Below are 23,808 nucleotides of genomic sequence, written 5' to 3'. Positions count from 1 at the left end.
TCTTAGTTTTTTACTCCTCTACACGCTCCCGAAGTTTTGCGATTTAATTTGGAAACACCCTGTATATTATAAGTGTACAATATAATATATAGTATATAATATATAATATATGGTATATTGTGTTTATATATATTCGTTAAACTTTTTACAAACTTTCGAAATCCACTCTTGCGAGTAAATCTTTAAAACATTTTTCTTTTAAGAACTGAGGAAAGACATACAAACAAATAGTAAAGAAATATTCTGTGAATGTTGTACAAACATTTATTAAGCCTATTCGTATTTTCTATGTATGTATTAAAACACTGCTAAATATTAATCATGTTCACATAGTACATTTGTATCACACAAGTATACAAATATTCTATAAATATGTATAGAATATTTTATATAATATTCTATAAAGAATAATTCTACGTTTTTATTGTAAGTCTAAACCTAATCTTATCCGTACACTGTTAATTATTAATCTTAATTATTAAACTTAAATCTATAGTGTCAAATTTAACCTAACATGAATCGCCACTGCTCCTACAAAATATATCATTAATTTTTACCAAAACGACAGTTAAATTTGACTCTATATCGTGTCAATTTGACATTATATAGTATCAAATTGACACTGTATAGCGTCAAATATAACCATTGTTTTAGTATAAAATAACGATATGATTGAGTAGGAGCAGTGGCGACTAACGTTAAGTTAAATTTGACACTATAGATTTAACAGTGTATAGTAAGATTATTCCATACGCAATTCGTTAACTCTATTAATATTTTGAGAAGCATTCTATAAATATTTTTTTATTATGAATATGAATTTCTAAATAGAATATTTATTGTATATCCACATGAAACATTCGATTCAAATATTTCGAAATTAAGAATAAATAGTAACAAATTACATGGACTCTCACTCTTTAAAAAATACAAACACAAAGAAGTTTAGAGCTAATGAGAATTAGGAAGTGAAAAGAGGGACCCATATTATTGAAGTGAAAGAACTATTTACTTTAATGTGTGTGTGTGTGTGTGTGTGTGATGTCATCTTTCTTCTAATTTTCAATATTTCAACGTTGGAGTCTTCCTCAGTAATTCGAAACTTTATACATAGAATTCAATAGTGTGATGCCAAATGTTACAGAAATAAAATTAAAGAACGATATTAAAGAAATTAGTGTTTGACACATCTTGCAGTCAACGTAAATTAAAAATAAATAGTAAGAAATTACATGGACTCTCAGTCTTTAAAATATATAAAGATTGAAATTTAAGGCTAATAAGAGTCATCGCGGAAAAAAGAGTGCATATTATTAAAAGGGAACAGTTAATTTACTCCGCTTAATGTGTAGTCTTAAATTTCTTTGTGTTTTTATTTTTTGAGATTAATGTTTGTATTTAATAAGAATATATAAATATATTCTTTTATGAAATATAAATGTTCTTAATTTCGGAATATTTATATTCTTGTTAAAGAAGAATTTTGTGCTATCTGGACATTAACAACGATGCTTTTTTTTCACGATAAGAATTTATAAATTACTTTGGGCAATTATCTAATATTATATAGGAAATAAGGAATAATTTTTATTGAGATCAAAATATATCAGAGATAGAGTATTTTTTATTCAAAATATTTATGGTATATAAATAAAATAGATTGACTTCTAATTTGTTAGATAAAATCCATTGGTCATGTAATTATATCTTAATACTATTATTAATACTGATATAAATATTAAAAGATGGCATTATGTTTATACTTATGTTTGTTATGCTATTTTGTAGTCATTACTTAATGAACATTATTTGAACTATTTTGAGATTGTCTGTAGATGAAATTACTTTTCTTTTTATGGAATATATTGTATTTTAATTTAGGAAGAATCACGCGAGGTAACGGTTTGAAAGTTTCACTAACCCACATTCATTGTTGAAAGCAAAACATCTGAGGCGGCTGACCTGATTTTGCTTATTGCATCTTTATGTAAATATTTAAATATCACATTTAAATATTTTTATAATAATATTATTGATGAACCATTTTACTTATTAGCAATTTTTTTCTAGGAGCATTCAATTTTATATATCATTTCTTTTTCTGTACACAAAGAGAACTTTCTTTTAAAATTTACCCTGAAAATATGGTAGTTGTGGTACAATACAATATTTTAATACCACTATCTCCTCTACCTTTAGAGATTATAAAATGTATCATCGCCCATTTTTCATCATTTCCCGTCGAAATGTCGTATATTTGTTTAAGGGGGGAAATACCTTTAGAAGGCCAAAAACAAGTCGATTTTCGGAATTTTTTTTGGGAGGGCAAAATTTATCGGACACTTTTGCAATTTTAGGCACTTTTTGTTCATATTTTTAATAAATTTTTTGGTAAAAAAAAAATAAAAAATGGCGAAGTTCTTTGAAGGTGTTTGGAAGGTGTCGCGTGCAAGCTGAATTGGCGTGCAAAATGGTACTTGTTGTATTGACCTGAAATAAATAATTCGAAGAGTTTTTATTAATAAGAGAGAGAGAGAGGTTGTATCATTGTCGATGAACCTAAAAACGCGCAAAAAAAATCAAAATTAACAAAGTTGTACGCTTTAAAAAATTTTTTCTGATTTTTCATAAAAATTTCGATCTATTTTTCAACAAAAAAAATTATTTTTTTAGACAATAAACAAAAACATTTAGGTTCATCGACAATTGTTTGACAATCTAAAGATGCGTGCAAAATTTCAAAGCGATTGGTCAAATAGTTTTTTTGTAATCGTGTAGGCCAGTTTCAAAAACACTGTTTCGAGAAAAACGCGTTTAAAGTTTTACGAAACGAAAAATATAAGTTCTTATAACTTACCGGTTAGTCTGTGATTCCAAGTCCATATAATAGACCTTCCACTTCCTCATACAGCATATTTTCTAGATTCGATACAATAACGGTCAAAGACGATTTAAAAAGGTAGGGTCTTAAAAAACAACCGTAGCTGTCCCCAGCGCTCACCTCAGTGCGTCGTACCTGCGTCGTACCGACATGACCCATTTTCGAAGCGTCTAGTGTCTAGAGTTTTTCAAATTTCGCTTTGAAATTTGAATTGTACATTCTTGAAGTATTATACTAACAATTATGAAAAAAAAATTTTTTTTTAAGGTTCTAAAGGTATTTCCCCCCTTAAGGCGCGTTCAGATTCCCATCCAGATTCCTATAGAGGTATCATTTTATTCTTATTTAACATTTGACGAATAACAAGGATAAAATCAGAGTTAGCAAACGTTACTTTTCAGTTATTTTGCCGTTACTTTTATAGTAAATAATTTGATGACGATGTTGCAATTTTTTATGACGATAACGCTAACTAATTAAACGCTAAGGTTGTTCTAAGGTTATGCTAAGGTTAGAAAAGTCATAAAATATTAATGATAATATGTCATAAAATGATAATAAGGATAATAGGGGCAGTGAGTTATGAACAGAATAATGACATGATTCAATTGGTGGAAAGAAAATACATAGTTGCTTTAAAAAAAATATGTATGCAAAAAGGATAATTTTTTAAATATTCATCTTATTATTCTGTTCATGAAAGTATTAAGGTACGGTTATAAAAAAATTAATAGTTTACGAGTTATTTAATATTTTACGTCAATATATGCCAGCATAAAGTATAAAATATCTTGTAAACTATATTGGTTTTTTTATATTACTATCTTAATTTTAAATGCAGAATAAGAATAATATAATAAAGGAATCATATTATGTACAAAAAATCATACAATTCCATTTAAAAAAGTGAAGATATCCTTGAGATCTTCGGGGCGTCTCCATCTATAGAAAAACTTAGTAGTATAATTGTACCCCTTGTATACCCTTTATTGCATCAATGCATCGGAAATCAAGTATTTAAAATCGAAAGACGCCACAATCTCCCTTCGAGCATCGTGAAACAATAAATCATCAAATAATCATTATCAAACTACGCCGTTGGCACAGAGGTGCTAAGCCGGAAATCAATTTCCGCGATAATAAAAATCATAGCGCAGACGCGACACTCAAGAGAAGGTGAGATATTTAATTATCTCGCGCAAATGCCACGCGCGTCTTACAATAATGGTTTTATGTATAGGCTTAAGAAAGAGTCATAAATTTAATAATGATATCTTCTGATACCGAAAAAATCAACAAAACTCTAATTCACATTTCTAAATAACACGATTAACTAAATCTTAGGGATTAACTAAATGTCTGTTTGCTCATCACTAACAGAACAGCAGTTCAATAAAACGTAGATAATTTTCAACTTTTAACTAAGACCTGAGAGATCTACAAACTCGATAATTTAGTACCTCTCCCTCCGGAAACGGAGGAGGTCAAAACGAAACTCATTAAAGATTGTGAACCTGAAGCTCTTTAGGAAGGTGATGTCTTATCATCAATAAGAATTAAGCAAAACTTACAACGCGGGCAGAGCAAATTTAAAAGCTTTCCAATGATCAGTTAAAACTATTATCACATCGAAGGGGAAGAAAAATCCAACCTGATTCCTCGATTTCCCAACTCGATACATCTTACCAAAGAACCATCTTTAAGAAAACGTCTATATAAACCGCGACATTGCGAAACACATAGAAAACGAGAACGACAACGAGAATAAGAACGAGAGAGAACAAGAACAAGAACGACAACAAAAACTCAGTTGGAAAACACAACAAGAATATAAAAGCCTCTCTTGAAAAATCCGTATATATATCGCTTTTACAACTTCCTCCAAAACTCGCGTTTCGCATAGTTATTCGTTAGAGTCTGTACGCGGCCTTTTCAATTGAGTGAACATTATTATCTTTTCAACCTCCGACCCCTGATATGAACATTCCGACAGCAGAAAACTAAGTTTTATTATTATTATTTTATTCGTCTCCGAAATTAAACTAATTCGCTAAAGAGAGCGAATAGTTCATTAGTTCAAATAATGTCTCTATTAAATATTTAAATAATGTTCTCAAAATCGACAGAATCAACGGAACACAAACCTCTCTCCCCCTTCTCCTATTTAGTCCCAGTTGGTATTTTCCATAACTTCTTTCCTCCTTCCTCGGTCATAATCAATGAAGTAGATTAATTTTACACATATCGCCTCTCCGTTCGCACACACATACAGATTCACGCTTGCCTATGATTCTCCGATTTTATAAGATGATAGCAATATATAGAGTAACGATAAGAATAATATTAATAATAATAATAATGATAACAACAATAAAAATACCTTATAACAAATTCAGTATCCTATAATCTCCGTAGAATAAATTTCAAACTGCAATATTTTGATGGTGTGCAAATCTTTTTCATAATTTACTTATATTGTAACACCGAACAATTTTCCATTAACGTAATATTATTTTTTTCCTACATATTTATAAAAATACATTTTAGATTAGTTTTAAACAAAAGTTAAAATAATAGATGTTAGGACGTAAATCAAATACTAATCATTATACATTTTTAAATATTGTAATTTGCCTAACAAGCTGCGTTTAACAATAAACTTGAACATTTGTTAATATAATCTACATCTCTTTTCATTTATTTTAAAACCATAAGATTTCGTACTCACTCCCATTGCTTTTCAGAGATCGCACGCATACGTGGTCCGGTCCCGAGTTATTAGGATTAAGTTCCTTGACTCAAAATTCGGATCAACGTTCGCACTGCTCATCGGAAACAGGCATTATAGCGTCCCTTCATAACGTTGACTCTTATTCCAGAGCGATAAAAGTCTCTGGAATGCTCTGCGTCTGATAGGGATGGACGATACAGAAAAAAATCTCGATGTGTCACATCGCAAGGTATCGTAAACAAAAATAGTGATACATCAAAATATCGGTTGGATAATATATGATATTGCTGATATCGATGTGAGTTCGATATTTCTATATTTGGATGGCAAACACTGATATGCATATTCCCAAATAACATAAAGTTTAAAGTTGTGACATAAGATGTCTAGTCTTTTAGATGCAAAAAATGTCTTATGACCCGATTTTATACACATTTTGTTATCTGGGTTGATATATGCGCAAAAAATTGATCTTTTTGCAAAAATAACAGTTGAAAATTATTTTAAGATTATTTCATCGATCCTTTAAATAACTAATCTAATAACGTTAAGAAATATGAGCGCGGAATCGTCCCATATTTTTAAATTATAATATATTTTTTATTGACAAGGTGAAAGCAGTTTTTTTAGAAACTATCTGGTTTTGACAAGCTAAGTGTACAGAATTTTATATAAAAAGCTAAATTATGGAGGAAATTACCAATGAAAGAGATTATGATACATATGAATTACCATAGTGGTTTGTATATGTTAGAAACACTCTAATCAAAGAGCGCACTGCAAGATAAAGAAGAGATTTCGGCCCCGCATGTAATCCATTACATAAAGCAAAATGAACACATAAAAGAGAAAGAATATTTTTACAAAATTTTCCCAAAGAGCCATATCCCAAAAGGGCCACATCATTTTAAAATATCGTAAAAAATGTCATTTTTTATTAGTAAAATTTTTTTTCTCTGTTAAATCTAAACGTATCATTAAAAAAAATCATAGATATAAAAAGTATCAGAAAGATTAGAGTAAAAACTTTTTGTTATTCTTGGCTCAAAATTCTGTTTTTATAAAATTCAAGAATTTTTAAAATCACATTTTTTATGATGTGAATATTTAATCATTTCTAAAGTAATTCAGTAGCTAAATATTATTATAAATTATATTCCACATTTTTCAGATTTTTAAATTTGGTGCAACTTGTCGAAAAAAATTAAAACCGTTTTTTCGCCATTTTTCCGATTTAAAATATATCAGTTCACTTACTTTAAGTTGTTCTTAAATATAATTGTACTTACCTTCGATCCTACTTTTGCAGATAGTAGTTTAAAACTTTAATATTATATAGTTCGCGTAGGTTAAACAACGAGAATTCCATTCTTTTCCTTCAGAAAAATTAATTTAATTGATTTTAGCATTTATTCCATTTCTTTTAAAGTAAAGACCAATTTTTAACTTTGTTAAGCACGTGATAAACTTTTCTTCAAGAAGCTTCAGGTTTTTGACTTACAAGGCTATTTAATCCAAAATTCGTTTTATATTTATAAATTTCTATTAACTAACTTTCTAAAATTATACTTATACAAATAAAAATACCACTTTTAAAGAATCAAAGAAACAATTAGATCTAAAAATGCATGATATATAGAATTTATTTATTTACTATCATTATTTTATGCGAAATAATGTACATTTTTAAATTTTGAGCCAAGAATGACAAAAAAATTCTTACTCTAATCTTTCTGATACTCTTTATACCCATGAATTTTTTTTAAAGATTCCTTTAGATTTAGCGGAGAAAGAAATACTAATGAAAAATTATATTCTTTTCGATATAGTGTGACTCTTTTGAAATAAAACTTCGTACAATATATTCTTTCTGAGTGTTTATTTTGCTCCCCCTGGCGATGGATTATGTGCGGGGCCCGAAATTCCCTACTTATTCTGCTATATCCTTTGTTAAACTAAAAAATGATTTACGTTATTGTTATATTATTATAAAATTTATTATTATTTTACAAATTTTTATATTTAGTCATTCAAAAGTCGATATAATAATGTTCTCCGTTGTAACGCTTAAAATTATGACTAACGTACATTTTCGAAATGTATAATACCTACAAAAACACAGGAATCAAAAGGCTAATAAGAGTACAATGCGGTTAACGATGCGCAACGCAGTAATATACAAACTTATGTTATAATTTTTGTGTTATTTTGATGTCATCCACAATTAATTGAATATTTTGACTCTATTTTGAGTCATCTTCAGTAATCATATACAATTAGTAATTAATACGTTCATCCTCGATGCATCAGTATTGAGTCACAAACAAATTGCCAAATTTGAACGTGGCATAGATCTACAGTGAATGCAAAAAGTATTCGTACAAAGAAAATATTTTTTAAAAAAACTTTATTTTTAAAAAATAAATATTATCTAGCGAGAAATGAGCCATCGAATTGATATTTGCCGTCAAATCGATATTGATACGATGATTTTAACAACAATTTGACGTCGATTCGACGTTTAATTGACGATCATTTCTTGCTGGGTAATTAACAATTTATTCACAAAGAATAAAATAGATTGTATATTTCTTAAAATTATATATACTAAAAAGATGTGTATTAATTATAGAAAATATATCATCGATAAATAAGCGAAAATTATAAATTTTATTGTTTGGATGCTCAAAAAGTATTCGTACAGTCGAGAAATTTAGCTTCTAAAATCGTTTGTTTATGTTAGAACAGAATGTATTCATATATTGTATAAAATTGTTAATTAATGTTCATTTTCTACAAATAAAACTTTTTTTATAAAAAATTTCCATGTATGAATACTTTTTGCACTCACTGTATATATTGTATGTATATTCAATAATTAAATAAAATTAACTTAATGAGTAATAAAAGCATAATAATGTGACTCACCCGTGACGAAACCAAAGATTTGTCTTGAAACAATGGATAACCTTTAATGAGCATCAAATAAAATTAACGTATATAATTAATAAAAATATGTAATGTATTCTTAAGAGAACGTGTTTTCAGTTAGAAAGCTCGCACATATTTAAACGGACTGCTATTTATATCGCTTAGGTTAAATGAATAAATAATCAGAAGGACAACTTGGATAAACATTAACAAAATAATAAAAGATATATAGTATACAGAGTCATTAGATAAATCCAAACTCAAATAAATCTCTAAATGTCACTCAATAACGATAAATATGCGTTATATAATCCGTCAATATCAGAGTGTAGATTTAGTCCATTTTTTGCATACAAATATGTAAAGTCTCCGAAATTAATCATTTATTAATATACTGTTCATTATCTAGAACTTGTTGAGGCATTGAATAGAGTTAAAAATAAAGTTTTTTTAACAAATATATTTTCTCTGTACGAATACTTTTTGCATTCATTGTATATATACATGTACACGTGTATGTACAATTATGTCACATGTTTTTTGGCAAAAGCTATTAGTACACGATACACGTCTAATGCCATTTTCTGATTATTTTTTTGTTTATAGATAATCTGTGATTCTGCAAATTTATCAGCGAATTCTTTTTTGAATTCTTCTTTGCGATCACATGGCATGTGATCAATGAAGTCGAGGAAAGCTATAATAGAAGCTGCGAAAATAATAACAATTAATTAATTCAATGACATAAATTAATCTAATGTTAGAATTAAATTTAAACAATTAATTAATTAAATAGAAATAAATAAATGAATGAAGAAAATTTTAAGATGTATATTGCAATTAATAATTATATGTTTGTGTAATTATAAAAAAATTAATTTTTATATAACTCTTTAAAAAAACTTACAAAAAAAACCATTCAGATCTGAATCTTGATGAAATATGTCCCGATGGCTGCAATGAATAACTGTGAATCCGAGTGTTTGAAGCAATTCTTTTAATTGCTTGCGAGGATTAATTGAATTTCGAAGTGGCCAAGTATATTTGTTTACATCCTGTATGTAGAACATTTTATAAATAATAGTAAACGATAGAAAATAATTAATAATATGTCGTGTCTTTGTTCATTGCTAATGCCATCGTTTCGTGAACCTTGCTATTCACTACTTCATTAGTGATATAGTATCAGTACGTTCCTCGCTTTGATGAAGTAAGTAGCATGGTTCACAAAACATTGGCAATGAATAAAAACACGGCGATAACCCGCAAATCTTCTGGTATCTTTGAAGAAAATACCCGTGAAAGCCTCAAAAAATTAAGTAATAATATATATTTAACTGTTACAAAATAATAATCTAATTACTAAATAACAATATTTACTTTTATATACGGTGCAAAACGGATATCATATATCAAGTTTTCAAGAACATTAAATATATTGTGGGAGACCACAAAGAATACAAGCATAGTTCCATTGGGTCGAAGCATATGATAGATATTCTCAAACGCCTGTCTATTCAATAAACGTGAAAAAAAATAAAATGAATTTCTGAAAAATATACATTTATATTTAATAGCTTAAATAGATTATCGTAGGTTTAACATTAATTATTTTAGTGAAATTGTCGTTAACTGGATATTATGTAATAAATTTCTTGATATTTAAAAATATTATTAGATACTTATCAGCATCAACAATATGAAATTGATTATTAATATCAATTCAATAATGTGAACATTATTTCCACTTTTCGATATAAGATTAGTAAGATCGTAAGATTGAATAGTAATAGACCACAATTCGGAATAAATGTGTATATATATATATATATACATACACGGTGTTCCATTTTAAATAATGCATTAAGATTTCTCGAAAACTATGGTAGATACGGAAAAATATTTCAAACAAAAGTTGTATGGTTCGGAGGAGGACATAAGAAGGTACCATTGCTTTGACCTTGGGTGGCGTCGTTAAGGTCAGATCAAGGTCATATCGATTTTTTTAAATAGAATACCCTATTTTTGATGGCAGAATTTAATAGCTGATATCAAGAGCTTTTCAAAACACTATAATAAAGTTATTTTTCATTAAGTACTTTTCAAGCTATAAGGCTTGAAAGTTACAGTACCGTTGGTATTACGCAAGGTGTCCAATCGATAGTTAAAACCTTTTGAATGTTGTTCAGGATCATATCTTGGATAACATTTGTCAAGATCAAGGCCATTAGATTATTCCTCTTATTTTCATTTTTGCTCTAAAAATTCATTTTTACGTAAAATCCTGAACAATATTCAAAAGGTTTTAGTCGTCGATCGGACAACTTGCGTAATGCTAATGACGACTGCACTGTAATTTTCGAGCCTTATCTCGAAAAATACTTAATAAAAATATATTTTATTTTAGTGTTTTGAAAAACTCTCGAGGTAAGCTACAAGAAAATGTAATGAAAAATAGGGGGTTTCATTTAAAAAAATCGATGTGACCTTGGCTGTGGCGACACCAACCATGGTCAAATCAATAGTACCATAGTACCTTCTTATGTCTTCCTCCGAATCACATAACTTTTGTTTGAAATATTTTTCCGTATCTATCACAGTTTTCGAGAAATCTTAATGCATTATTTAAAATGGAATATCCTATATATATAACTTATAAATCAAAATTAAACCAACGATTCACCTAAAAATGTCAAATTTATTCTATATCGTACATATTTTAATCATTATTTCATAACATACGTTTGTATTTGCAGTACTATAATATACAATAATGTGTATTTAATGAAACTACATAGTTTGCGGATTATCTTTATGTTTTGATACATAGTTAAATGTCAATGTTTCATTAACATAGCAAATCACTTTATTAGAGCGAGGATGATCAACACTTGATGAATCATGAAAGTTTAGCATTTAATGATATATCAAGACAAGTAAATAACATACCAAATCGTGTAGTTTCTTTAAAAAAAAACTCCTCGCGGAGTCACAAATGTATATCTAATGTATAGAATTTATGTTTACGAATTGTACAAAGCTACTAATATACCTATTTTAATAACATACTGAACAAATACAAAAATATTAATTTTTAATATTTATATCGTTATTTCATTTTATAATATAAAGTTAAGCAATATTATAAAATATACATTTATTATATATAATATTTAAAGAAAATTATATATATATTATTATCGCGAGAGATATGTCAAGCATAAACGTTATTCTATAAAAATTTTTGTAAAAGGAATTATCTTTACTAAAAAATCTTTCTTACTTGATATCATTGCACCAATGCAAAGTGTGGAATGAAAGTACGAGATCAAATTCAGATACGTACTTTGTAGGCAAATTTTTAGTTTGTATATCTAAAACCTCAAATTCAAGTCGTTTCTCTTTAGTATATCTTTTTTTTGCATAATCAATCATGCTTTCCGATATATCTGTACCTGTAGATATAAAATTATTAAATGAACTGTACAATATATAATTTTTAAGTAATACTTATAAGCAGTTTATGTTAATATGTTGCTATATATTTTGTATAGATTATCATTTTCTACCAATTACTACTGCATTTGGATCAAGAGCCGGTAAGATTATGTCTTTTGTTACATCTCCAGGTCCACATCCTATGTCAATGCATTTTCCAGATATATTTTTTAAATATTCATTAAATTCATCAATTATAGCAAATGCTTTTTCTCTTTGCGATCTGTTACTTGTAATATACATCAATGGATTATAAGGACGTTTTATTATATCATTATTAATGGTTATCATCATTAAGAACAAGAATATATTTCAAAAATACTGGAAATATCTGTAACATATCCGAATGTGTTAAAAAATAAAATTAAATCCTTAAATATAAATTTACATTATTTGCATTATACACATGTATGCTGTCATTTTTTAAGATGTATGTTTTTATCAATGTAATTTGATACATAGTTATACCAAGAAATATATATAATATATATATATATATATGTGTGTGTACATTTTATATTTTATTTTATAAAAAGTGAGCATAATTCAAAACTAAATTCAAGACGAAAGATTACAAAAACAACACAAAAAGTTTATAGAAACATTTTTATCATCCAATCTTTTTTGTCCGAGTTACAAAAAACATCTATAACATTTTCGTGTTTCATTAATTTTCATTACAAAACGAGCTAGTGCAACATTTCGACACATTTCTGACTTTTGTAAGACAGTTTGTAAGACAATTATTACTATAAATAGTAAGCTATTTAAAAACGGAAAGATAAGGGTACATACCACAAACACAAGATGTTTTTAGTGAAGTTTATATTTAATTCCAACACATAATCGGGTTACAAATGATTAGACGTTTCGGTTTTAAATTAGGCCATCTTCAGTATATAAGAGTTAAGTATACAATTCTTTTAACACACACATGTACGATCTAAGCTAATTATCTCCTAACATGTCTAAATATTACGCAAGAACGCTCGTTAAATTTATTTTTCCTTATTCTTTATGTTGATGTTAGTCCAAGAGTTTCAAATAATATCCAGAGAATTTCATCTTTTATTCCAATTTTTTCGATATTTCAAATGTTTGTAATAAGTTGTTCATTGAACGCAAAATTTCCAGATTCTAATGATCGCAATATTTCTTGATTAATTCAAAGTTTAAAATTCATGTTTCGAGTTATACCTTATAAAAATTAGTACCTATGTTCCAGTCAACTTGTGAAGATTAATATCGAAAGTGGATGTCTTGTTGTAATAATTCAAATGTTCTACTGAATTCTCATTATGATACACAGCTTTATATATCCAACATGACTCGAAGGAGAGGGTAAAATGGTATTATGTAGAGGGAGTTATGCTAAGCAACGGAAAGTAAATCTTTGGTAATTTTCCCGTATCACTCTGTTTGTTCAGACCATTAATTTGTTTTTTAATAAAAATCATTTCAATAACAATTATTCTTAATGGATTTCCTTGTTTGTGGATCTTTGGCATCCTATAGGATCTCGGTACTGTACTATCCAAAACATTCAATTTATTGTATGTAGACTGATCTATGTATCTCTTTTTCTTCCACCTAGTCAATAGTGTGTGTGTTTGATTTGTCATCATATTTGTAGGATTTTTGTTAATGTTTATATATGTGTTATTGTTAAATAAAATTTCATGCATTTTCTTATAATACTCTGTTAAGTTCATTATTACAGTCGAATTCCCTTTATCTGCTCATGTAATTAAGATATCTGGATGTTCCGATGAATTGTTTTACTGAATTTATTCCTTCTTTTAATGTATTGTTCTCTATACTAGCGACCTGATTATTGTATTTAGTTTTCTTTAAAACTTGAATTGAATCGTTTCTTATAGCATTTTTAGTGTTCCCATCTAATGTATTGATGTTGTTTTCAATATGTTTAATAAACTCTATGATTATTTTCTCATTATTATTACTATTATTTGGTAAGTTAAATTTTTGTCCTAGTTGCAATACTGATTTAACATTTTGTGGTATTTCTACGTTATTAATATTGACGAAATTATGGGTTTTGTTTTGTAAAATACTAAATAAAACCCATAATTTCGTATATTTAGTACAAATGTGTATATATAATTGTATATAACTTGGTTATAATTATAAACTGCAATATTGACATAAAAGTTCTATAAATATTTTTATAATTAAAAAAAAATAATGTGTTCGTATTACTCGGTTTCGAGCCATCTTTTCCAAACTATGACGGAAAGATGGACATAGTATTTATAAACAAATAATGAAAATTAAAGTTCAAATTATTATATAGTCACGTTGCAATTTACGTACCTTTATTATGTATGTAACGTTGATTACGGCAGCTTATACTCGTATATAATTTATTTGATACTCTAGCAGCTTTTAGGGCGCACAACAAAACACTTTGCAGACAGTCGAAAGTAAAAATATTACGTATCGACTCTTCACAATATAGTTATTTTAAATAAACGCACATAAACTATAGTAAATATTGATTATCTTTGAGAATAACTACAAAAATGCACTATTTATAAATTATTAGAGAAATTACAGTTCATGGGCATCTTTTCCGTACACTTAGAAAAGTGATCTTGCAGTTATAGCGAAAATTATTTAACAGTACAAAAAATAGTTAAAATAGGTAGATTTCTAGGAAGTAAAAAACTGCGATATTGGATATGTATTGCATGTAATCACATAGATGACAGAGATAGAATTTAGATTTGTGTTATAAATTCTATGCGTATGATACATAATTTTCTATCAGACACAGAAGCCGTCATTAATTACGTACCATTAATAACGGCTAATGTATAAAAAACAGCTATAATTCTAGCTGAAGCAACAAAATATTTTTTTGCGTGTATGACCATATTATCTGAGATTACTTTATTTAAACTAAATTTAAATCGTTATTGCTTTCATTTTTTGCTCTTTCGTTGTATTGTTTGTGATATTATTTGTCTCACGTCTGAGACAATAAAAAATATGTAAACTAAAGTAAGGTAGAGAATATATCAAATGTCATATAAATGCAATATATGATAAATATGTATTCAAAAAACTAATCTCACACTTAAAAACAATCATTGTCCATATTTAATAAAATGTTTACTTTGTAACTATTGGACGTTTTCTTCACTAATAATAAGATAGAATTCTAAATTTAGAAGTATAATCCTATCGACGCAAAGTACATACTGACTTCTGTTGAACACGGCTAAATGCTGTTTGGTATAACAATCTATAGCAGATACCGAGATCAAACGCATGCGCAATATTTAACAGAACTCCTTCCTTTATTCATTATCTTTTATACTTCGAATGGACTTGACACTGGGCGCTCACAACGCTCGCAATTATATTTTTCTTTGTTTAATATTTAATAAACGACAAAATTGAAATAATTCCATAAGCGTCGCGAGTGTGGAACGCATCTACACTAATATGTACTGTATTTCTTAGCATACTTTTAGAATATTAAAATTTAGCTTTAGAAGTGATGATTTCGATAAAAGATAAAGAACGTGAATTTGCATCGAAAAATTGAAAGATGAACTGGAAGCATTACTTGATGAAGATCCATGTCAAACGCTGAAAGAATTATTAGAGGCAATAAATGTTGATTAATCAATTATTAGCAAATGTTTAAAAGCAAAATTTTACAAAAACGGCGGAAACTTATTCAAACACCAAATATATCAATCTAGATATAGAATATAATATGAGATGTTAATTATAAAGAATTTATTAATTAGTAGTATTAATGTTATAATATTAGTATATAAATATTTGTTAGTCCTTAAATTAGTGCTATAATGTTGTCTTTTATTCTTGGTATTTTATGATGATATATATATTTATGCAATTGTTATATAATCTTTTGTGCGTATACTACTAATTCTTTATATAGATCCAACGTATAATCTTCATTATTATGTATTGATATGTAGTTAATCTTTCTTCTCATATATTCATGTCGAAATACATTCTTGAAGTCTTTCATCAGGTCTTTTGGCATGTCATTAAAAAATGTCAAGATGGATAATATTGAATCTATTAAAAAACATGTATATGTAAATAGTAAAAAATTAGTTGATATTATAAATTATAAATAAATAAAAAATATGAAAGTAAACTAATAATTTTATAACATAAAATTACTTTTTATATCTTTTTAAATGACTTACTGATAAAGGATTCTGATGTTTTATCACTATAGCTCGCCTCCCGAAGACTGCAATGGTAAACTGTAAATCCGATACTTCCAAGTAATTCTTTCAACTCTTTGCGAGGATTTTTTGACTCTTGGTATGGCGAAACATTTTTCATCGCTTCCTTTATAAAATTAAGATTAATAATTAATAATTTACAATTCAAAATTAAATTAAAAGAAACTTTTGATAAAACATGTAATAAAAATATCAAAAATAGTTAAAAAGTAAATTAAATTATAATTATATGTCAATAATATATTACAGGTACATATGATGCAAAACGAGTGTCCTGCGCCAAAATTCTGAGAACTTCATATATATCATGAGATGCCACTATTTGCAAAAGCATAGTTCCATCAGGTTGTAGCATTTGATAAATATTTTCTAAGGCTTGTCTGTTAAATGAAACAGAGAGAAGTTTAATTTAATTTTTTAGTTTTACTCTAAAGATGCATACGCACATGCATAAATATGTTTGAAAGAAATAATTAATTTAAGCTTGATTAAAAAGTCTATCAATAATGTTTAGGCAATAAGAATTAAGAATTTTAATCAATAAGAATTGCAATAACTGCGATTTGTGTTACTCCATGTATACGTCGCTAATTAAAGTGAGTTCTTATTAAATTACTTGCGCTTTGCGATACGCGCTGATGCCTATAGCCCTATTTTTTATTTGATTTATTTGAATTCCAGAAATCTTTTTATTTTTATTATTTAAGAATTCAAACGTATTTTAGTTGAAATTATGTTTTATATAGTATATTGCTTACCGGATATCGTTGCACCATTGTAAAGTGTGAAACGAAAATATATGATTAAATTCAGAAATATATTTCTTAGGTAAATTTTTAGTTTCAATATTCAATATGTCGAATTGAAGCCGTTTTTCGTCTTTGAATGTATCATTTGCATATTTGATCAAGCTTTCCGAAATATCCGTACCTTCGCAAAAGCATTTAATTGAATAATTATTTATAATGTCGATTTTTGTCACATTATGATTTTGTCACATTATAACTTTACGATTTATTACTCTTTTACCAATTATTTGTCCATTTGAATCTATATTCGGTAACAGAAATTCCTTTGTTGTATCTCCAGGACCGCAACCGATATCCATACACTTTCCACTTATTTTCACTAGATTCTCAGCAAACTCTTCAATTATAACCGATATTCTATATCTTTGAACTTTATTAAACGTATTGTAATCTTTTGGACTTGCCATGACTTTCTCAACTTCAGTACTGTAGTTTTAGAAGTAATGCTGCTGTATTATCTCTACAGGTTTATATACTCCTCGCCATCCTAATAAGGTATTGAGTGATGTAATTCCCAAGATCTATATTTATCAACTGAAAATTAAAATAAAATTATATAAGATGAAATTAACACGCACGCGCGCGCACACACACACACACACACACACACACACACACACACACACACACACACACACACACACACACATTAAGCGGTGAAGTTTAAATAAATTAACATAACATTTACTTTAAGATAATATTGTCAATGAAAATGTATAATGCCTTGTTGAGCCAGCCAATGGTTGTATGTGTGAAAATTGATTTATTTTATAAAATGTATTGGGTATGGGAATAAGTTTCCGCCCCCCCCCCCCATTGTAGAGAGATGTCATTAGTATCACTGCTTGGGTGTTTGATAAAACGGTAATGCATGTATTTGAAAGGTGAGTGTTCAAGTTTTTGAGCCCAGTAGTTGGCATTTGTTCGAAGGGTAGAGTAACTTTTTTTGTGTTGAAAGTTTCGGAATTTATTCCAAAAAAGCAACATTTGCGGGAAGTTTTACTCCATTATTTCATTTTAAAGAAAAGTGCTGCGGAAACGTATCGTTTGCTCGTATATTTATGATGAGCATGCTCCATCGAATACTACTTGTAAAGAATGATTTCGGCGATTCAATAATGGTGATTTCGACGTGCGTGACAAAGAACGCGAAGGTGCACCGAAAAAATTTGAAGATGCAGAATTGCAAGCATTACTCGAAGAAACCATCACTGGCGATCGTTATCGACTGCAAGTGATACGTTTGAACCAAACTTTGAAAGAAAAATGGCCGGAATGGGATAATAGGCACAACAAGCTGATTCTGCTACATGACAACGCTGCAATAGGCCACACGTTGCAAAACCGGTCAAGAAATATTTGGAAGGAGTGAAGTAGGAAATTCTGCCTCACCCGCCGTATTCACCGGACATTGCATCTTCAGATTTACATTTGTTCCGGTCTATGCAGTAGGCCCTTTCTGGAGAACGATTCAATTCTTATGAAGGTATCAAAAAATTGCTTGATGAATGGATCGCTTCAGAAGAACTAGATGTTTTCCTTCGAGGAATCCGTTTATTACCGGAAAGATGGAAAAAAGTTGTCGCTTCCGACGGAGCATATTTTGAATAAACTCACTTTGTATTATTTTGTTTAAATAAATACATCTTTTTCATTAAAAAAGGGCGGAAACTTATCCCATACCCAATACATACATTTCGCTCTACGCTTCTGATCCTTTTCAATATGTAGTACTACCTGAAGACCGTCTAAATATCGCTTTAATTACGTCATTATACACAATAAATTAAGAAGTAAGAAATTTTGATAATAATAAAGTCAAGATATGTGTGTTATATACGTTTAACACAAATAAATAAATTACATGTCACTCGCTGGTAACTGATAATGGCAAAATCATATTGCTTGTAAATTAATATTGAATGTTTTAAGAAATAAAATAAATTAATATGACACAAAACGTGTTCTGAAATTATTAATTTTTCGACAGGGATATATCATAAAATATATATCATAACATTTCTTTTCGATAAAGAGAGTAATAAATTGGTAATATTTAATATTTCACACAACACAACAACAGGACTTCATCACTGCATTGCGACAATCTGATAAATAACCTTTTCTTCAGATAAGAAAAAGAAACACGTCCAATATAGATTATAATTTACATATTAAGTTATTTTACAACTTTTTTCATTAAAATAAAATTATGGGATAGAAAGAAGAAGAGAAAAGTAGAACACAATAAGATTTAAGTCTTTCCAGTTGATAACCGAATATATTACTTGTAAATCTTACACACATTTTATATACAATATAATATTATTATGGACATAAAAATTAATTATTACACGTTTTTATTACTATATACATTCTTTTACTTTACAGGACATTTGTAGCACAATATCGCAGTACATAAATATTTTATTATATATACATTGGCGTGTATGATGATCGTGGCATAGAGAGTTGCATGGCTGCTCTTTATGCCAAAGATCCGAATTCAATTCCCATTACACCCAGAATACACATATATCAAATTTTATTTGATCGTTCCTTCTCAGAAAGCAATGGCAAATCAAGAACATTTTTGCCATGATAACCTTTTCTAATAAACTATTCGGAACCGTTAAAACTATAGGTCCCGTATAAGTGGATGTATTGGACTAGATGCATGTAACATTACATACATGTATATATATATATACACATATATAATATTATATATATATACACATATTAATAGTTACAATAAATTAATGGCGCGAAAATATACAGTAATGTTACGATGATTCTGAGAAAATAGATATAGTATTTGTACGTTTAAACAGGAGCTACTATAAAACGCTCGTAAAAAGATATTTTGAGACATATAAGACAAAAACATATATCTATGATCAAACTAAAATATGAATTTAAAAGAATCAAAACATTCTCTTCCCTATTACTGTCTATTCTTTTCATGAATTTATATATAATGATCAAATAAATATTAAAATAAAATTCAACATTTACTGCTTCTCTGATAATTACGTGCAATTCTCACAAAATAACAATAAGTAACAAATTTATGTTATTGCCGATGCGGTGGAGGACAAATACATTCGTCGTCTAAGTGATCTTTAAGCCATCCAATATAATTTGTTAGTTTAGTGAATATTCCAGGGAAATGTGGTCTTCCACAACCTCGTCCCCAAGAAACCAGACCTAAAGAAAAACATAAAAATATATATTTTTATTTGGCTTTTATAAATATAAGACGGCTGCACTTCTTTATTTAACTTTATATTTAACTTTATTTAAAAAAAATTATTTTAATCTTAAAATTAAATTTAAAAAATTTTAAGTTATAAATATATAAAATAAAATTTTAATTTATTATTATTAAATACGTACCTACTACTTCAAGCTGTCCGTAAATTCCTTTAACGTGTAAAGGACCACCGCTATCGCCCTTAAAACGAAAATAAAAATGAAAAATATATACAGAAATAATAGTGCGAAAAAATAGTATATTTTATTCTTTGAAAAAGACATTTTTAAATTATTGTTTATTATATTGATATTTAATACGATAATGTAATAAATTACGCCATGTCGTATTAATTTATTATATAATATAATATTCAATACTAGAAACTTTATTAACGAAATGTCTTAGGCTGATATTCATAGTCGGTTCTTATTTCAAGACCGTCTTAAGTAATGTTTTAAGATGCTAATGCAGTCCTCTAATTGGTTCGTGATATCTCAAAGCAGAACTTAAGAAGCGGTCTTGAATATAAGAACTGATTATGAATATTGACCTTAATGACAGTCTTCCGCTAATATTATAAATAATTTACACACGTATGCACGTATGAGCATGTGTGCACATATTTTTTATGCACTAAAGCTATTTCTAATTCAGAAGTATCAATTGTTCTTATTTATTTAAAATTGTAGTTAACACTTACAAAACAAGCGTCTCGTCCTCCTATCGCTCCCTCCGGATGTAGTATGTAGCCGGCACAAAACATATTTTCAGTGATACGATCCTTCGCATATCCAGCTTGATCGCATTCCTCTTGTGATAAGATTGGTAGATTGACTTTTCGCAATTCGTTACTTACCGGCTTGGTCTCTCCTGTTCGACCCCATCCCACTGCGGTAGCGAGCGCTCCAGTATAATCAATTGTTTCTGTAATGTTTAAATTTTAATTAATATCTATTACGCCCAATTGCATTAACATGAATTCTATTGAAATAAAACCTGTTACCTAAATGTTTAAGTATAATATTGGAATTTAAAAACATATAATAAATTTAAAACTTGTTCAATGAAGATTATTAGTAATTAACAGTGTGTGCGCGATTCATTGACTATTATTTGCAGGCAATAATTAATTTAGATGTCATTTAAGTAAATAACATAACAATACACAAAACATAACAATGCACATACATATTTGTATGTAATAATTAATTTATACGGAAAAGATACCAGATAAAAGGAAAGATTGAGAATGATTGAGAATCAGAAACTTAAATGTTAAACTTTTAGTAAATGTAATATTATAACATTATAAATACTTTGTTGATGTTAAAAGTAACTTACTGCCTTCTGGTAAACATGCTGTTCGTACAATACCATTCACAGATACGGGTTCATCCATCTCTATGATTGCGATATCATTATTAAAGGTATAACTATGGAAGTTCTCATGAATGGTTGCCGATTTAATACGTCGAACTATAGCGTTTCTGTTTACAGAGGAACGATCGCTATCCATCAAAACAAGCTTTATGGTTTTAATATTAAATCTGAAAATAATTTTAGTTATGTAGATATGTTGTAACATAATTCCGAAATTAAATATACGATTGTAATTGCTTGACACATACCCTTGCAAGCAGTGAGCCGCAGTAAGTACGTGTTTCCGTGTTATTACACTTCCAGCACAGTAAAATGTGCCTTTTTTACTCATACTAACAAGCCAGGGGTAATCATAAACGCTGGTAACATTGCCACCAACAATTCTCGTTTTTCTCCCAAGCCCGCAAACTGTAATGCGTTAATACATGAGTGTAACTTGAATAATTAATACAATTGGACAGTTTCGTTTGACACATGCTAATTATTTACAATGACGTGCAAAACTAATTAAGTTTTCACTAAGAAGAATAATCTCATTAAATCGAATCTTTTAATATCTTTTACATTATGTAAAAACAAAATTACAAAAATGAAAATAAATTTGTTTTATTGCTCTAATACGTAAATTGTAGCATCATGTATAAAATTATGCAAAGAAAAATGTGTTTTAATGCTATAATTTTATTTTATATGACAATTTTATGTTACTACTATGTATGGATGCTTTTCGTATACACGTTATATATTTACTAATTCCATTAATTTACATTAAAATTGAATCATGCTTATTATATTATGCATGTAACAGAGACAGATTATTATATATAATTTTCTGTCGATCGAAGTTGGAACATACATGATTGCATCTATTGTTGTTATAATATAAGGATATAATAAAAGATTTACGAGTATTTATGTTTATGTCCTTATAATGTTCTCTGTGTGTTTCTTGCGTAGACTTCTAATTAAATACATTATAATCAAACATTAATTCAGATATTTTTATTTACCGCAATCATTGCAAACGTTTGGCTTTTTGGAAGGAAATGTAAACGCAGGCTCAAAATCGACGTAAGACACTTCGTCTATTGTCGGGGGATCAACTTCTGCATTTGTGATATTATAGTGTACTTGAGCATTTGAGGTAGGTAAATCCCGTCCATTGTTCGATAATGTCTATAAAGGAAAGAATATATGAACAGATATTTCAAAATTATTAATTCTATGTGTTTTTTCGCAAATATCGTAATGAAGTGATGAAATTATACTGACAATAATTTGTTGCAATAATATTTTGTGCATAACATTTTCGAAAAGAAAAATATTATTTACGGATTATTTGTATTCTTGCAGAAATGTAAAGAGAAAATGAAAATAAATTATATAAAGGTTAATAGTCTATTAATGAGTAAACCAGAGTATTCTTTCTTAACGAGTAAATTTTACAGTTTACGGATATGAAATACAAACTTAATATATTTATGAAAAGAATGTAGTTAAAAATTCTATTGTTCTTTTAAGTTTTATTTAAATGCAAATTTGAACTAAATGAAAACAAGATGTTGTCATTGCTATAATTACATTAATGTCTTCCCATAAACGTTGTCCATTTAAATAATAATTCTTTAACTTACCACAGGAGGCAATGCATAACAACAACTCAGACATAAAAACAGCACAGAAAGGTATTTTGTTCTTGCGTAACTGTCCATGTTGTACCGTCCACGTGAGGTTTCTGGTTTAACTAATCCTTGCCAATACGCGTAAACTTATTTGTTGTCGGAAAATTCGGACCCGCGCACGTGTTTACACCGGTAGCGTGAAAAGTCTAAAAGTATCTCGGCTGTTTTGCCGTTTTATAGTAAATTATAACTAATGAAAAAGCCCAGCGACGTGTCTCGGTGGGGATCGTCAACCTTGAGTGGTGCGTTTGCATTGGCAGATGTTGCATGTGACAGCCTTTAAATCACCCGGTCGGTCGGTGTACGCGCCTGTTGTCTCACCTGCACAAGTACCGCCTCAGGTACAAGCACAATAAGAGTTTGCGCATGCACGCATAAGCG

General features: G+C 28.5%; 2 protein-coding genes across 2 annotated transcripts; both read right to left on the bottom strand.

Moving 5' to 3' along the window:
• Positions 1 to 9,004: 9,004 nt before the first annotated feature.
• Positions 9,005 to 17,513, bottom strand: LOC108724584 (uncharacterized). The gene is made up of 10 exons (XM_018451019.1): positions 17,327 to 17,513; positions 17,056 to 17,227; positions 16,545 to 16,677; positions 16,256 to 16,403; positions 15,942 to 16,121; positions 12,113 to 12,349; positions 11,827 to 11,998; positions 9,924 to 10,056; positions 9,451 to 9,598; positions 9,005 to 9,252 (listed from the first exon to the last, which is right to left on the bottom strand). Exons 1-10 carry the CDS (start codon positions 17,511 to 17,513, stop codon positions 9,068 to 9,070), a joined length of 1,695 nt encoding a protein of 564 aa, XP_018306521.1. The 3' UTR covers positions 9,005 to 9,067.
• A 2,622-nt stretch (positions 17,514 to 20,135) lies between these two features.
• On the bottom strand, positions 20,136 to 23,470 carry LOC108724727 (trypsin 3A1). Its single transcript, XM_018451304.1, has 7 exons — positions 23,380 to 23,470; positions 22,756 to 22,921; positions 21,994 to 22,153; positions 21,707 to 21,912; positions 21,066 to 21,289; positions 20,506 to 20,563; positions 20,136 to 20,316 (listed from the first exon to the last, which is right to left on the bottom strand). The coding sequence occupies exons 1-7, from the start codon at positions 23,455 to 23,457 to the stop codon at positions 20,183 to 20,185; spliced, it is 1,026 nt and encodes a 341-aa protein (XP_018306806.1). The 5' UTR covers positions 23,458 to 23,470; the 3' UTR covers positions 20,136 to 20,182.
• Between the last annotated feature and the right edge of the window lie 338 nt (positions 23,471 to 23,808).

Source organism: Mycetomoellerius zeteki, unplaced genomic scaffold (genome assembly GCF_001594055.1).
Source record: "Mycetomoellerius zeteki isolate Tzet28-1 unplaced genomic scaffold, Tzet1.0 scaffold31, whole genome shotgun sequence".
Taxonomy (NCBI): domain Eukaryota; kingdom Metazoa; phylum Arthropoda; class Insecta; order Hymenoptera; family Formicidae; genus Mycetomoellerius; species Mycetomoellerius zeteki.
The sequence above is the reverse complement of the archived record's forward strand: the minus strand, read 5'-3'. Positions and strand labels throughout refer to the sequence as shown.

What these genes read in the sequence shown, in the direction of transcription:
- LOC108724584 (XM_018451019.1), bottom strand. Translation starts at nt 17,513, where the DNA reads ATGGCAAGTCCAAAAGATTACAATACGTTTAATAAAGTTCAAAGATAT. An exon ending in GTTTTGCACCGTATATAAAA is followed by an intron (nt 9,599 to 9,923) that starts GTAAATATTGTT and finishes TTCTACATACAG; the next exon opens with GATGTAAACAAATATACTTG. An exon ending in AGATCTGAATGGTTTTTTTT is followed by an intron (nt 9,253 to 9,450) that starts GTAAGTTTTTTT and finishes TTATTTTCGCAG; the next exon opens with CTTCTATTATAGCTTTCCTC.
- LOC108724727 (XM_018451304.1), bottom strand. Translation starts at nt 23,457, where the DNA reads ATGGACAGTTACGCAAGAACAAAATACCTTTCTGTGCTGTTTTTATGT. An exon ending in GTTATGCATTGCCTCCTGTG is followed by an intron (nt 22,922 to 23,379) that starts GTAAGTTAAAGA and finishes TTTCCTTTATAG; the next exon opens with ACATTATCGAACAATGGACG. An exon ending in GCGGCTCACTGCTTGCAAGG is followed by an intron (nt 21,913 to 21,993) that starts GTATGTGTCAAG and finishes AATTATTTTCAG; the next exon opens with ATTTAATATTAAAACCATAA.